At 39.4% G+C, this 15,199-nt stretch overlaps 1 protein-coding gene across 2 annotated transcripts in view; it reads left to right on the top strand.

The window, feature by feature from the left end:
• Myo5a (myosin VA) overlaps window positions 1–15,199 on the top strand; it is a 154,897-nt gene that overhangs the window by 103,380 nt on the left and 36,318 nt on the right. For both annotated transcript variants that reach the window (XM_038322819.1, XM_038322820.2), the window contains exons 22-27: window positions 1,635–1,883; window positions 6,348–6,441; window positions 10,087–10,235; window positions 12,015–12,128; window positions 14,162–14,305; window positions 14,515–14,568. In XM_038322819.1, the coding sequence (XP_038178747.1) occupies window positions 1,635–1,883; window positions 6,348–6,441; window positions 10,087–10,235; window positions 12,015–12,128; window positions 14,162–14,305; window positions 14,515–14,568 (804 nt within the window). The remainder of the gene's footprint in view (window positions 1–1,634; window positions 1,884–6,347; window positions 6,442–10,086; window positions 10,236–12,014; window positions 12,129–14,161; window positions 14,306–14,514; window positions 14,569–15,199) is intronic.

Raw genomic sequence — 15,199 nt, forward strand, 5'->3', positions numbered from 1 at the left:
GTATATATGTATACATATCTTCACAGTCTTTTTTTTTTCAAAGAGAGGCCTTATTGAATAGCACAGGCTGGCCTTAAAGTTGTGGTCCTATGTCTGCCCTACAGGTAGATGAAATTGCAGGTTTGTGTTCTCACACCCAGGTTTAGTGCATGATTTTTAATATTATTCGAAGGTAATTTCGAAAAGCAAGTATCTATCTAGTCCCTTGTTTTTGAATTAATTATTATTTACTTATTTTAACTTTATGTGTATTGGTATTTTGCCTGCATGTTTGTCTGTGCACCATGTAAGAAGGCCAGAAGGTCAGATTCCCTGAAACTGGAGTTAGAGATAGTTGTGAGCCCCCATGTGGGTGCTGGAAATTGAACCAGATCTAAAAGAGCTGCTAGTGCCCTTAACCAGCAAGCCATCTCTTCATCTCCTTCCCTTACTTCTGGATTTAAAACTAGGAAACTGTGGGACTGGAGGGATAGTTCAGCTGTTAAGAGCACCGGCTGCTCTTCCAGAAGTCCTCTGAGTTCAATTCCCAGCACCTACATGGTGGCTCACAATCATCTATAGCTATAGTCCCATGGAACCCATTGCCCCCTTCTGGTGTGCAAATGTATATACAGACAAAACACCCATATGCATAAACGACATAAATAAATCTTTTTTAAAAATTACAAACATAAGAATTCACTGTGAAACTCTAGGATTATGAGAAAATCATATTTATGTTGCATATCTTATAAATCAGAATTAATTGCTCTGTGCTGTTACTCATTTGTATGATGAAGAAGCCATTGTTTAGATTATTAAAAGTGCTGAGCAGGTAGGAACTAATGACATATCCTTTTCTACTTGCACTAAGGAAATGTGCTGTTACTATGTCCTGGTTCTGATGCTCAATATTGTTGAGTTGTTTTGGGTTTTGTGGGTCTGGGGGGCTTTTTGTTGTTGTTGTTGTTGTTGTTGTTGTTGTTGTTGTTGTTGTTGTTGTTTGAAACAGGTTATCACTGTTTTAGCTCTGGCTATCCTGGAACTTACTTTTTAGATCAGGCCAGCTTTGAACTCACAGAGATCCAGCTGTTTCTGCCTACTAATTGCTGGGATTAAAGGAGTGTACCACCACACCTAGCTTAATGTTGTTTTTAATGCAGGGTATAATATGATCATTTTAGTATAGCAAATTTGGCCAGATCCTATCTCAATGCTGTAATGATGTCATAAGAATTTATAAGAATGGTATAACATGCCTTTAATCTCAGCACTGCAAAGACAGAGATAGAGGCAGGTGGCTCTTTATGAGTTTGAAACCAGCCTGGTCTCTATAGTGAGTTACAGGCCAGCCAAGGCTGCATATAAGACACTGTCTCGGTAAAAAGGAATTCATAGCTGGACTTGGTTGTGCACACCTATAAATCTGAGACAGAGGATCATGAGTTCTAGGCTTTTGAGTTACACAAGTTCTGGAGCAGTTGTACTAAATAGTAAGACCCAGTCTCAAAACAAAATAAAAGGAAAATCCTAAAAGAATGTAATTAACCAAAGCCTGGAAGAATCTGACTAATCACTATGGTTTTCTTACTGCATATATTTGGTCATTCATATTATAAGTATTTTCTTATTGTTACTTACATTTGTATTTAAAGAATAAAGACTACAAATGCCTCATGGAGAAACTGACCAATCTGGAAGGAGTATACAACTCTGAGACTGAAAAACTACGAAATGATGTAGAACGTCTTCAGTTAAGTGAGGAGGAAGCTAAGGTTGCCACTGGTCGGGTCCTCAGTCTCCAGGAAGAAATTGCCAAGCTCCGCAAAGACCTGGAACAAACTCGATCAGAGAAAAAATCCATTGAAGAACGAGCAGATAAATACAAACAAGAAACTGAGCAGGTACAAAATGGCATTCTTATCCCATTGCCCCTTGCACAGAGTAAATGTTGTCATCCTGGCCTGATTATTTGTGACACTATATTAATTTTAATCAAAGACATAACACAAATTTCAATGGTTTATAGTTTATACTAATGTTTCCCAAACATCTCTGCCCCATAATCAACAAGTAGGCTGTAGTCTTGAGGTAAGAACTAGTGAAAACAGAAACAAAACCATGTTTCAACAATGAAATTGATGTCTATGTACTGTTGTAGTTACCAGTTGCTGTAACAAGATGCCTCAGATTAGGTAATTTATAAAGATGAGAGGCTTATATAGCCATATTTCTGGAGGCTAAGAAGTCCAAGAGCATGGTACCAACATCTGGTGAAGACTTTATGATTACATCATAATATCAGGGATCACATGGCAAAGAAGAACAAGTGTGCAACTTTTATAGCAAAACCATTCCCTCAGTAATACATTAATCCATAAATAGGTTACCCTATTTATAACGGCACAGTTTTTATTACCCAGTTGTCTCCCTGAGGTCCCACTCAGATATTAACAGTGAATTTAAGGATGTTAAGAAAAGACAGTCACATCATAACATTTATTGCAGACTCTTTTCAGTGTGGACTTCATGAGATGCAGACTCCTTATTTTTGGTAAGGGATACTGTGATTCTGAGGCAGATCAAACAGAGAACTGTTAGTACCTGGATTTGTAGTAGGAATTCCCATGGATACCTGTGTTAAACTATATTAAGTCCAAGTTGGAAAAATCTCGACAGGAGCTGCTGAGTAGATGGCACTCCGAAATGTTCAGTTTCATCCATGCTTCCATGCTATGAATTTAATATACGTTAAAACTTGTTGAGCATGGGAAAATGCAGGGCTTCTAAGTAGTGGTAACGAAATGTATTTAAACATTTCTAAAAGACCCTTACAACTGGGCTTCCTGAGAGGTAGTAATTGATTTGAATGAATCCACAAGGATCGCCTTCTCTAGAGGAAAATGGGTGAATTGTTAGCTGCAACTGAATAATCCTCACTTGTTTCTTCTGTGCTGGATTCTGAACGGGGATGCAGTCTTTTCAGGAAGAGCTTAGCTGAATTGCAGGCAAAATTGTGTAACCAGTACAACTAACTGCTACCCCATCATTCATGGTGCTCATAGTCCATAGAATTCCTCCTGCATCTGAGTGAGACCCACTGTATACATAGAAAATGCAGTGCCACTGTGCAGTATCCTTTATTGTGGCAACTTTGTTCTTGCATAATTCAGATAAGCATTTTAAAGGATACCCTTGAGCATTTAAGATCTCTTTTCTTCCCCAGTCTCTGAAAGCTTTCAAGATTCCTCTGAGAAGATGGCTTTCTTTCTTTCTTTCTTTCTTTCTTTCTTTCTTTCTTTCTTTCTTTCTTTCTTTCTTTCTTTCGTGTGCGGTTTTGCTGGAGATTTGATTCTCTTAAAATCCCATTACTCTGTCAAAAAGGAAGGCAAGGTCCAAGATAGACGGATAAGAGAGATCCAAACAGTCAGACATCAGGGCTCCTACGACCCAAACATTGGTTTCTCTGCTGTCCCAAATTGTGGTAAAAAGTGGTGGATGCCAGCCCAAGTATATTGATAAGAAAAGGCCCTGAAATAAAGCTGACTCAAGCAACTGTGAGACCACTGAATCTTTTCTCTCTGTGTTCAGGCTTGACAAAGGTGTCTTTTTCTTCCGGGTTGGTTCCCCAAAGTTAATGGAGTCATTTGGGCAAAAGCCTGAACATCTAACAGCTTCACCAGGCTAGGCTCTACTAGTAGACCTGATTGATATATCAGTTAAAGTGACAGATAATGATGAAAAGCACAGAGAAGATACTCTGTGAGGGACAAAGAAGGGGTCCCATCTTTGCTTTTGTTTTTTAATTGTAGTAAAATATATATGTTTCTACCTATTAACTAATTTCTGTTGAGACAAGGTCTTACTACATAGCCCTAGCTGGACTGAATTTTCTGTTAGATCAAGCCCGCCTCAAACTTACAGAGATCTGACTGCCTCTGCCTCCCAGGTGCTCAGATTTTAGGCATGTGTCACCATGCCTGGCCCCATTTCCATAATTTCTTAAAGCATGCTGTTATAAGGAAATAAATACATCAATGTTATCTAAGGTCAGTATTTATTTAAGCATAAAATAAAAAAAGATCAGTTCTTAAAAAATTATTTGAAGTTATCACATAGAAAATTCTCCCTAAAAAGATATAAAAGAGAGTATCAGAAAGCTTTTAGTGAATTCCTAAAGCTAAAATGCTTTCACACAGACAGTCAAGGTGAAACAAAGGCACCACATCTTTACATAATTAAACAAATGCAGGACAAATAAATGTAACACATCTTTGCCTGGCTAAAGTAATATTCTACAACACACAGTCTGTAGTGATGAGCTGCGGACCACTTCCCGCCGCCCAGCTCTCGGCCGCCTGGCTAGCTTTACACCCAAAATAACAACACAGAAACTGTATTCATTTAAACACTGCCTGGCCCATTAGTTTCAGCCTCTTACTCACATCTTGATTAACCCAAATCTAATAATCTGTGTAGCACCACGAAGTGGTGCCTTACTGGGAAGACTCTAGCGTATGTCCATCTTGGACCGGAGCTTCATCGTGTCTGGCTCAGAGAGGAGAAGCATGGCAATCTGACTGAGCCATCTACCTCACTTCCTTCTTCCTGTTCTGTCTACTCCACCCACCTAAGGGCAGGCCTATTAAATGGGCCAAGGCAGTTTTTTTATTAACGAATGAAATCAACACAAACAGAAGACTCTCCCACAACAACAGTCCTGTGAATTGACTAAATTACCCATATTTATAAAAAGGAGAGAACATGAAATTGGAAGAAGATTGTTAGGAATGGGATCCAATAAGACCATCAGGGTGTGGATATGGTGAAAATTCATTGTATACATATATAAAATTCTCAGAATAAATGAAAAAGATTTTATTTTTAAAAGAATTCATGGGTTCAGAGAGATGTCTGAGCTGTTAAGTGTGTCTTTTGCCATTCCAGAGGACCAGAGTTTAGTTTGTAGCCTATACATCTGTGATTCCAGCTCTGTGGGGTTCAGTACTCTCTTCTGGCTGTGGACACACACACACACACACACACACACACACACACAAAACATGCACTTACATATACACATAAAATTTTCAAAGACTTATATCTTCAATTTTTTTAATCTGCCCATTTTGAATTGTGGTATTCTGATGGTACAATGAGAAGGTGTTTGATGATTAATCTTAGTTGTCAACTTGACACACTTTTCAGATGGAATTTCAAAGAACTGCCTCTAGCAAAATTTTCTTGGGCATGTCTGTGGGGTGTTTTCTCCATTGCTAATTGATGTGGGAAGGCCCAGCCCGCTGTAATTGGTATACTCCCTAGGCATGTGGGCCTGGGCTATTAGAGACAGAGACCCACAATGGAGCACTGGACTGAGCTCCCAAAGCTCAGATGAAGAGCAGAAGGAGGGAGAACATAAGCAAGGAAGTCAGGATGGCGAGGGGTGCGTCCACCCATGGAGATGGTAGGACTGATCTAATGGGAGCTCACCAAGGCCATGTGATCAAACTGGACTCTCTGAATGTGGCTGACAATGAGGGTGGACTGAGAAGCCAATGATAATGACACTGGATTTTGATTCTACTGCATGTATTCGCTTTTTGGGAGCCTAGTCTGTTTGGATGCACACTTTCATAGGCTGGAGCGGAGGCCTTGGACTTCCCACAAGGCAGGGCACCCTGACTTCTCTTAGGACTGGAGAGCAAGGGGAATGGGAGTGGGGGGAGGGGGAGGGAAATGGGAGGATGGGAGGAGGTGGAAATTTTTAATAAATAAATTTTTTAAAAGTTTTCATTAAGAAAAGAACTATTAAAAACATGAAAATATAAAAAAAGAAAAAAGAAAGTCAGCTGAGTATGAGCCTAGGAGCAAACTTAATTCTGGTTTCTTTTTCAAACTCCTGCCTTAGCTTCCCCTGATGATGGACTGTGATCTGGACATGTAAGATGAAATAAACCCTTTCCTCTACCACAGCAACAGAATCAAAATAGAACAAGGTGGTATCATTATTTTGGGAACAGATGTTTTCTAGATGCTAGTCAGATGCTAAGTGTTCATCGTACAGAGTAAAACAAACAGCATCAGCATCCTGTTCCTCCAGGATATGTCTAGTCTATGGGAGAAAACAAATAATAAACCATTCATAAGGATGGTAAAGAGGCAAATACAGAGCTTTGCAGCAGCTCAGAGAAAAGGTCTCTAATGGAGATGGTTTTCAAGAAATGTCTCAAGAGAGAGTGAATTTGAGACAAGTGTGACAGGTGACAGGCTATAACTAAGTGAAGACAGGAGGCACAGAGGCTGACTGTTGTGGGACTTCTCGGTCTATTACAACCAGAATCTCAGTTTGGCATTTCATTTTATAGCTGGTGTCTACTCTGAAGGAAGAAAACACTTTGCTCAAACAGGAAAAGGAGACCCTCAATCACCTCATTGTGGAGCAAGCTAAGGAGATGACAGGTAAGGCTTACATGGGTTTAGCCTAGCATACACCAAACAACCAATTTCAAACCTAAGTTTTATAAGTTTGACATTATGTTACCAGTTACACAGTATTGCTTAGAACTGAATTTTTTTTTAAAGTTTTGGCTGTCATCTACATTTACAACAAGACTCTCAAATATTTTACTAAAATTAATGAATTTATAAACTTGATCTCTGGACTGGCTCTATGTACTAATATAAAGTTATTCTGTAATATAATATGTAGCTCTTAAAAATTTATATGTATGAATTTTAATTTATATGACTCTTACTGATCTAATAAGAATTCTTGAGCTAATTTGTGGGTAGATATGTTTATGTGTTCTTTTATACACACACACACATACATGCATGCATTTGTTTTTTTGAGTCCAGACTGGCTTTGAATTTGAGGTCTTCCTGCTTGACCCTTTCAAATGTGCCTCCACACCCAGCTATTTGCATATTTTCAAACTGATGTAATTGGAAATATTTGTAGGAACAGTACAATAATTTGGTACATGTTTATGTATAATAATCAAATCAAGGTATTTCATCTCCTCAAAATTTGTCATTTGTACTTGTGGGGAAACTTCCCACTCTCCTGCTCAGCTGTACTTTGGAACCTTTATCCAACTTCTCTCCAACCTTCTCTCCTGACTTTCCCAGTGCCCAGTGACCATTTTTTAATACTCTTTTCTATCAGGTCAGATTTTTTTAAGCATCTTTATTGATTGAGAACATATACTGTTTGTCTTTCTGATCACTTAATTTTTATTTATATTTTACTAAAATAATGAGTGTCATCCTCTTAAGTTCAATTCTCTTTGCTACCAAACTAAAAATGAGAAGTAATTTTTAAGATAAAGAACTAAATAAATATGCACATTCTATTTATTGATTGTAGGGTTGATTAAAATGGTCATAAATAAAAGGAACCCATCAGATTGGCCTATGGGCATGGAGCATTCTCTTGATTGCTAACTGCTATAGGCGGGCCCAGCCCACTGTGGGTGGTACCATCCCTAGTAATGGATGTGAGCTGTCTAAACAAAGGGAGCCAAATGTGAACCCCTAAGCCAGCCAGTAAGCAACATTCACCCAGTGTTTCTGCTTCAGTTCCTACCTCTAAGTTCCTGCTTGAGCTCTTGTCCTGGTTTGTTTCAAAGATGGGCTGTAACTTGTAAGCTAAATAAAACCCCTTCCTCTCCATGTAGGTTTTAGTCAGTGTTTAATCACGGTTACAAATGGAGGCATTCTGAAAGTCATCCAGAGTAAAGATTAGAGTGATAGCAAGGGATGAACTGGAAGTTTCCCCTTAAGACCATGGTGATAGAGCCCTCTGTACTTTTCCTCACATAATCTCTAACCTCCAACTAAAGAGGATGTAGTGGAACAAGAGGACATCCTGGGATTAATAACTTTAATGAAAAAAATAAGTTGACTACAAGAAGCCAGAATAAAACGTTAAAAGGGACAAAAGAAAATAACATGAAAGGCGGTTTCTAGGATGCAAGTTGTCAGGGAAGGATCCAGAATGATGAAAACATTTCTACGGAAATACACGTTTTTCAAAATTAACTATAGGAATGAAGAAGTAAGAATGGATTTGTCTTGAAAATTTTGTTGGAAGACTTAGACTAGCTTCTACAAATTGGTGGAAATAAAGGACAATTGATAGAGTATCTTAGGAAAATTTTCTCATTCGTTAATTTATTTATAATTTATAGATTCCCTCCCCTAGGAAAGTATTGTGGAAGTCATCAGGGAAGTAGTAGTGACAAGGCTCTTGCCTCCCTTGACTCCTGGAGCTGGCAGAGAATTAAATGATAGAGCAATAGAAGCAGGTAGGCAGTTTGAAACAAAATATAAGACTACAAAGAGCATATTGGTAGGAAACCTGATCTTGTAAGAGTAATTGGTTGAGTCACTGGGTTACTTTTAAGAAGTATCTTTTTATTTGATTTAATCTTATGTATATGGATGTTTCGTTTGCATTTGTGTCTGTGCACGTCAGAAGAGGGTGCTAGATCCCATAGAACTGAAGTTACAGGTTGTAATCCACCATGTGGGTCGTGGGAATTAAATCCAGGTCCTCTAGAAGAGCAGCCAGGACTCTTGACTACTGAGCCCCCAAGCATAGCTTCTTTGTTTTTTATTACCTGTAGTCAGTGGCTAATCTCTGAACTCCAGACCATGTCTAGCCAAAAGCAAGCTACTGGCAGAAAAGGCAGAGTGAGGTGGGTTCTTTAAGTAGCACATGCCAGATGGCAAAGAAGTAAATAGCACAGTCAGCAGCGCCTAAGCAATCATCTAGTTAGAAATGGAGGGGTAATAAGATGACAGAATTCAGTGTGCTCGAAGATTGTATGATAGAACCATGGGACTGAACTACACATACTGACTACTGTATAGGAGGACAAGTTCTGTAAAAGTCACCATTCTTTTGAAGAATGACTTTTTGAATCATTATTTAGCCAAAAGAATTTATGAGTAAGGTGGCCCATTTCCAGGCCTAAAGGCCTAAATTCAGTCCCTGGGTCACATGGTGGGTGAAGATTCCCATAAGTAGTGATCCTCTGGCTTCCACATGTATGTGTATGTGTGTGCTCTGACACACACACAAAGTATTTTATTGGATTTTATGAATAGCCTAAAACAACATTCTTAGAATAAAAAATATATGTGCCAATACTTACATGAATAACATAAGAGAGTGCTACACAACTATATTACGTATATGTATGTGTGTATGTGTGTATATATATACATGTGTGTGTATATATATATATATTACTTTGTTATTGCTTACTAGACTAGTATGTTGTGGAAGGTTATCCAGAATTTCTTGTAATCTGGGTGTAGTGTTATACACCCATAGTCCCAGCACTGAGGAAATTGAAGCAGGATGGACTGCATAGTTCTAATGCCAGGTTAGGCAGGGCTACATAGCAAGACTGTCTCAAACAGCAAACAAATAGGAATGTGTTGTAACCAGTGCATGAACTAGTGGGACCAGAGCTGTAGTTCATGGAGAGCCCATAGATGACAGTTGTCATGTATAAGCATAAGTGATTTAGTTGGGGGTCATACTTCTTTCTTTTCCTGCACTCACAGACTGCTCCCCCAGGGCTAGAAGTTCAGTTCCACTAAGAGAAACTGGAAGTCAGCACACCTATTTACATTCTTGAATTCTGTGGAGTCGCCTTTGTATACATATCCCTCTTCCAGTTTTGAAGGGAGGGGGTGTTTTTGTTCTGTTTAGTTCTAAAAAAGAAAGTTTATTATAATGTAGAAGCAGATTCCTAGGCAATATTTAATTCTTAGTTGAGGAAAAGATGCAATGCTGGAATCTAGATGATAAATAATAATGGAATTGCTATTATCCTTGGAACAAAGGACAGCTATTTTTTTTAACTGATTTCTTAATCTCATTTGTGACCAGGTGCCCTTCCCAGAGGCTTTTGCTTTTAGCCCCAGAGTTGCTTCTGCTATCCTTTGACTTCTGCTGGAAGGCCTAGCTTCCTCATCTGTCTCTTTGGGATGTTTCAAGAGCTTTCTCTTGCCACCTCTGTGGCCTGACATGTCACCTGTTACCCTTTTCCCAGGCCTTGATCTTCTATATCCTCTTGTTTATTTCAGAAACTATGGAGAGAAAGTTAGTAGAAGAGACAAAACAGCTGGAGCTTGACCTAAACGATGAAAGGTTGAGGTATCAGAACCTTCTGAATGAGTTTAGTCGTCTGGAGGAGCGCTATGATGACCTCAAGGAGGAGATGACCCTGATGCTGGTGAGTCCAACACTTCTTTTTTTCTTTTAGAATCTTTCTATGTAACCAAGGCTAGCCTTAGACTCATGATTCTTCTATATTCTACCTCCTGAAGATTATAGGCATGGTCCTTCATACCTGGCTTCTGCTTTTTTTTTTTTTCTTCTCATGGTTTATTTTTTTTATATTTAAAAATTTCCATCTCCTTCCCTCCTCCTCCCCCCTCCCTCCCCCCTCCTTCTCCCCCTTCCCTCCCCTCCCCTCCACCCATACCTCCCCTCCCTCCCTCTCAAGGCCAAGGAGCCATCAGGGTTCCCCACTCTATGCTAAGACCAAGGTCCTCCCAACTCCCCCCAGGTCCAGGAAGGTGATCGACCAAGCTGAGAAAGGCTCCCACAGAGCCCGTCCATGAAGAACAATCAGAGCCCAGAGCCATTGTCCTTTGCTTCTCAGTCAGCCCCCGCTGTTGGCCACACTCAGAGAGACGGGTGGCTTCTGCTTTTTATTTTTAAGATTTATTTATTTATTATGTATACAGTGTTCTGCCTGCATGCCAGAAGAAGGCACCACATCCCACCATAGATGGTTGTGACCCACCGTGTGGTTGCTGGGAATTGAATTCAGGACCTCTGGAAGAGCAGCCAATGATCTTATCCTTTGAGCCATCTCTCCAGCCCCTATTCTCCTTTACTTTTTTAAGATGAGAATATTTAGTCATATAAGTCATATATAAAAGAATCATAGAATGCATTTCAATATGCTACGTATATCTATCACCCAGTTCCCAAATAGTCAATGTATCTCTGTTTTCTCTCCTATCCACTACCTTCCCCACTTCATGGATTATATTATTTAAAGCAATCCCAGAAGTGATGCAGTTTATACAAAAGTACTTCAGTAAAGTCAGATACTTAGAAATGGGGCTATAAAGCTCCTTTGAGTCCCCTCTGTGCCTTAGGTACAGTTGGCTGGCCCACTCCACATTTTCATTCCCTCTGAGTTTTCTGAACACTGACTGATATGGTATCGTGTGCCCTAAAAGTATCCCCCAGACCCCCTGGATCATCATGGTCATGATTCAGAGATCTTCGGTGAATTCTGCAATCATCTAGCTTACCTGCTTTGTACTGTCTTATTCTCACTGCTTATTCCACAGAGTTGTGTTGTGTGTAAAAGTGACAGAAATTACAGTCACATATTTAATTCCTACTTATTTTTTAACCACTTATACTTTATTACCATGTAATGGATGGTTATGTCTATCATTCAGTGTATTTTATGAATTTTCTGGTAACTTTTATTTTATCACAACAGTAAAAGCATTGCTTGAACTGAGTAACTCAAAATTTAAAAAAAAGAGCCTAGAAGAAGCCCTATTGATAGAGCCCTTGCTTAGCATGGATCTAAAGGCCTGTGTACCATTCTCAGAACTCATAAATAGGGTGTGGTAGCTCATGCCTGTAATCCAGTCCTCAGGAGGTGGAGGCAAGAGGATCAGAAATTCTAAGTCATCATTAGCTCAAAGTTAAACTGTTCCACATGAGACTCTGGGGACTCTGCTAATAGTTATAGGTGATCTGCATTTGGCCATTTGGTTTCATAACAGTTCTTACCATGCTGTCATGCCTTTCTCATTGGGGAGATCACCCCCTTATAAGAATTTGGTCAAAACCCTTGAACATTTGACCATCAGTGCAAATTACTGAGTAGAGACTGCAATGAAGGCATTGTGGATGCTGTTTCCATTGTGTATAGTTCTATTATGTTAAATGAATTGTATTTGTGTTATTTACCTCACAGAATGTGCCTAAGCCAGGACACAAGAGAACAGACTCTACTCACAGCAGTAATGAGTCTGAATACACCTTCAGCTCTGAATTTGCAGAAACTGAAGACATTGCACCAAGGACAGAGGTACATTTATCTGTCACTAAGAGTAAGATGTACATGGTTCTTTTGATAGGCAACATTTCTAATAATTGGCTTATATATTCTTAATCAGTTGTATGTATACATACCTATTGTACATGATTTTGCAATGTATATACTAATTTTTTGTTTGTTTTGGTGGTAGAATTGAGCCAAGAACTTTATATGTGACAGGCGTCTGCTCTGTCACTGAGCAGCATCCCGAGTCCCACATTGCACTTTCAGTGTTGAGTTCTGTAGCAGTAGTTACAGCTGTCTCCATCACGGTTGCGCGCAAGCAGTTTCTGCAGCAACTCAGCTGTTGGCTGCACTTGCCCTGGAGCTCTCACAGCATCTATGGGCTGTTGTGTGTTGGTTTGAAACGATTGCTTTTCCCTGATTCTATAGGCTGTTGGAGTCCTGCTTTATTCCTGAGCTTCCTCACAGTTTCCATCCTGGGAAAAGGGCCACCACAGCTTTCTCATCTGTGGTAGGACAATTTCAAAAATTAAATTCAAACCAGTGGTGGTAATTTTATTAGTTAATTCTATTATCTTTTCATCAGCTGTGAGACTACTATTATTTTTAAGGTCAATATCAAAGTTTCACTTACTCAGTAAAGGCTTGGGTGACAAAGTCCTTACTAAAAAAGGGAAGGAAAATAAGACCCCGCAACTCCTCTCATCCTGATGGTCCACTCCTCCTCCTTTCTCATGTGGTCCAGAAAAGGCAAATGACCTTGCTATAAATAAATATGCCACTGGGACTAAGGACATCATTTGAGCATTCTGAAGTGATTACCATTCATTACACCTCAAGTTATTTTGTATTTGGCAAGTGTTATTTTCTGTGCGCTACCTTTTCTGATTCTCATATTCCTAGCTGTAGAAGTTTGTTTTCACCTCGCAATCAGTGGATTCTGTATATAGCATTAACTGATAACTGAAATTACCCCATCCTATTTTAATATGATTCCTTTTTAAATGTCCATTCAAAGCCCAAAGGGATGATTTCCAGTTAATAACATTTTAAATATCAAGAGTGAAGTACTATCTATGTTTGTTTATAGAATGGAGGATTCTGTTGCCGTTTTTGAAAATTAAGGTTTCAAGAATATATGCATCACTAATAAATGAACAGATATTAAGATATTTGAGTGAAATATTTAAGTATTTGTAGGTGTTTTGGTGGGCCAACACAATAGCTCATTGGGTAAAGTACTTTATGTACAAGCCTAATGACCTGAGTTCAAGCCCCAGAACCTATTCTGAAAGAAAATACCCAATTCCTGCAAGTTGTTCTGTGACCTCCATACATGTACCATTTAACCTTATGAAAAGCCAAAGAATAAAATTTAAAACAGCATTGAAACGCCACCTTTGGGCAATCAACTGAGATGAAAACGTTTTTGTTGAGTTATAGCAGTGACTATTGTCCCAGGAATGATTGTAGTTGTTGATGTAAGTAGAAGTTGCCCCAGTCCACCAGACTTCCAAGTGTTATCTTCAGATATTATGTTCTTGGATGTGTATTTCAGAAATTAGAAACTATCTCATTGCCCATCAGGAAGACAATGACTAAACTGGGGGTTCACCTTGCTCTACAGTTAGACAGATAACTGGAAAACAATTAGAGCAAGCACCTTTGCTTGCTGAGGCATCCCCCAGCCGTGTAGACTTAATTCTTAAACAGATTTGCTTGGGTGGGTATGGATATACACCTACATTTTAATAAATGCAGACAGCTTTCCACAGGCTTATTTATATATTCCACAAATATAGTATGAGACACAGTTGCTAATATAGGACATTATTAACTTTGAAATGCCGCCTCTGGGTTATCTGCCAGTCAGGTAAGAGAGAAGTAATGCCTCACTATTGTTTAACTTGCATTTCTATAATTATTAGCTAGGATGAACATGTTTTTTGTTTTGTTCTACATTTCTTCTGTGAGTTTGGCTGTTTTACTACTGAACTGTTTTCACTTTGGCTTGTGAGTCCTCTGGCTTTTACTTGATTCTTATGATCTCTGGGTTTTAGGAGCCAAGTGAGAAGAAGGTGCCTCTAGACATGTCATTGTTCCTTAAGCTCCAGAAGCGTGTCACAGAGCTGGAACAGGAGAAGCAAATAATGCAGGATGAGCTGGACCGAAAGGAAGAGCAGATGTTCCGCAGCAAGGCAAAGGTGAGCAGCCATAGCCTGTTCCTGGGCTGAGGGCAGCCCAGGCAGGTTGTCCTGTGTCTTTCTGTAGCCCCCGAGTCCCTGAACTGTGCAGCACTCGCTGCAGCTGTGAAGCTTTGACACGCCACTGCTTTTTGTACACAACTAGGTGTTCTAATAGTAAAAATTTGACAATTAAAATACAAAAGCTTTTACTTTATTTTTCTCCCCAGGAAGAAGAAAGACCACCAATTAGAGGTGCAGAACTGGAATATGAGTCCCTCAAGGTATTGAAAATTTCATCCCAAGACTTTGAATACTTTGTTTTGACAAGAGAGCTGCTAAGAACTTGTCTTTTCCTCTGAGAACACCCTTAGCTAAATCCAGCTAAATCTTATCTGGGCACTAGTTCTAGCCTCTGCTCTTTCATTTTATAAACCATTTCATCTAAGTAGGACTTCACTCTGAATAGGAGGTAGCAGCCCTGCAAGCAACAGTAGTAAAGATTATGAACTCTAGAGTCAAGCTCCCTCTCTTCTCCACCATAAAAATCTAACTGAGGCTGAGGGGCAGACTAAAAGCATAGGGTAGCAGTCTGCTCTCTAAAACATCCCTGCCTCACATAAACGTAGGTAAATGAAAGTGTTTTCTGTAGTATGAGTGAAGCCCAGATTGACACAGCTTTGGTGAGTGGTTCCCAAAGTCTGGCCCTCTATTAACATAATCAATATACTGCCAGGTTCCTTGTTGGAACTACAGAATTCGCAGACCTCACGCCATTAGACATAAAGTCAGGATCCTGTAATTGGGGTTTAGAAATATATGTTTCAACAGGAACTCCAACTGGCTGTGATGCATATTAAAGTTTGGGGCACATTGTGTCAGAGCCTCAGTATCAAAATAAAGACATTGTCTTGG

Source organism: Arvicola amphibius, chromosome 3 (genome assembly GCF_903992535.2).
Source record: "Arvicola amphibius chromosome 3, mArvAmp1.2, whole genome shotgun sequence".
NCBI classification, from domain to species: domain Eukaryota; kingdom Metazoa; phylum Chordata; class Mammalia; order Rodentia; family Cricetidae; genus Arvicola; species Arvicola amphibius.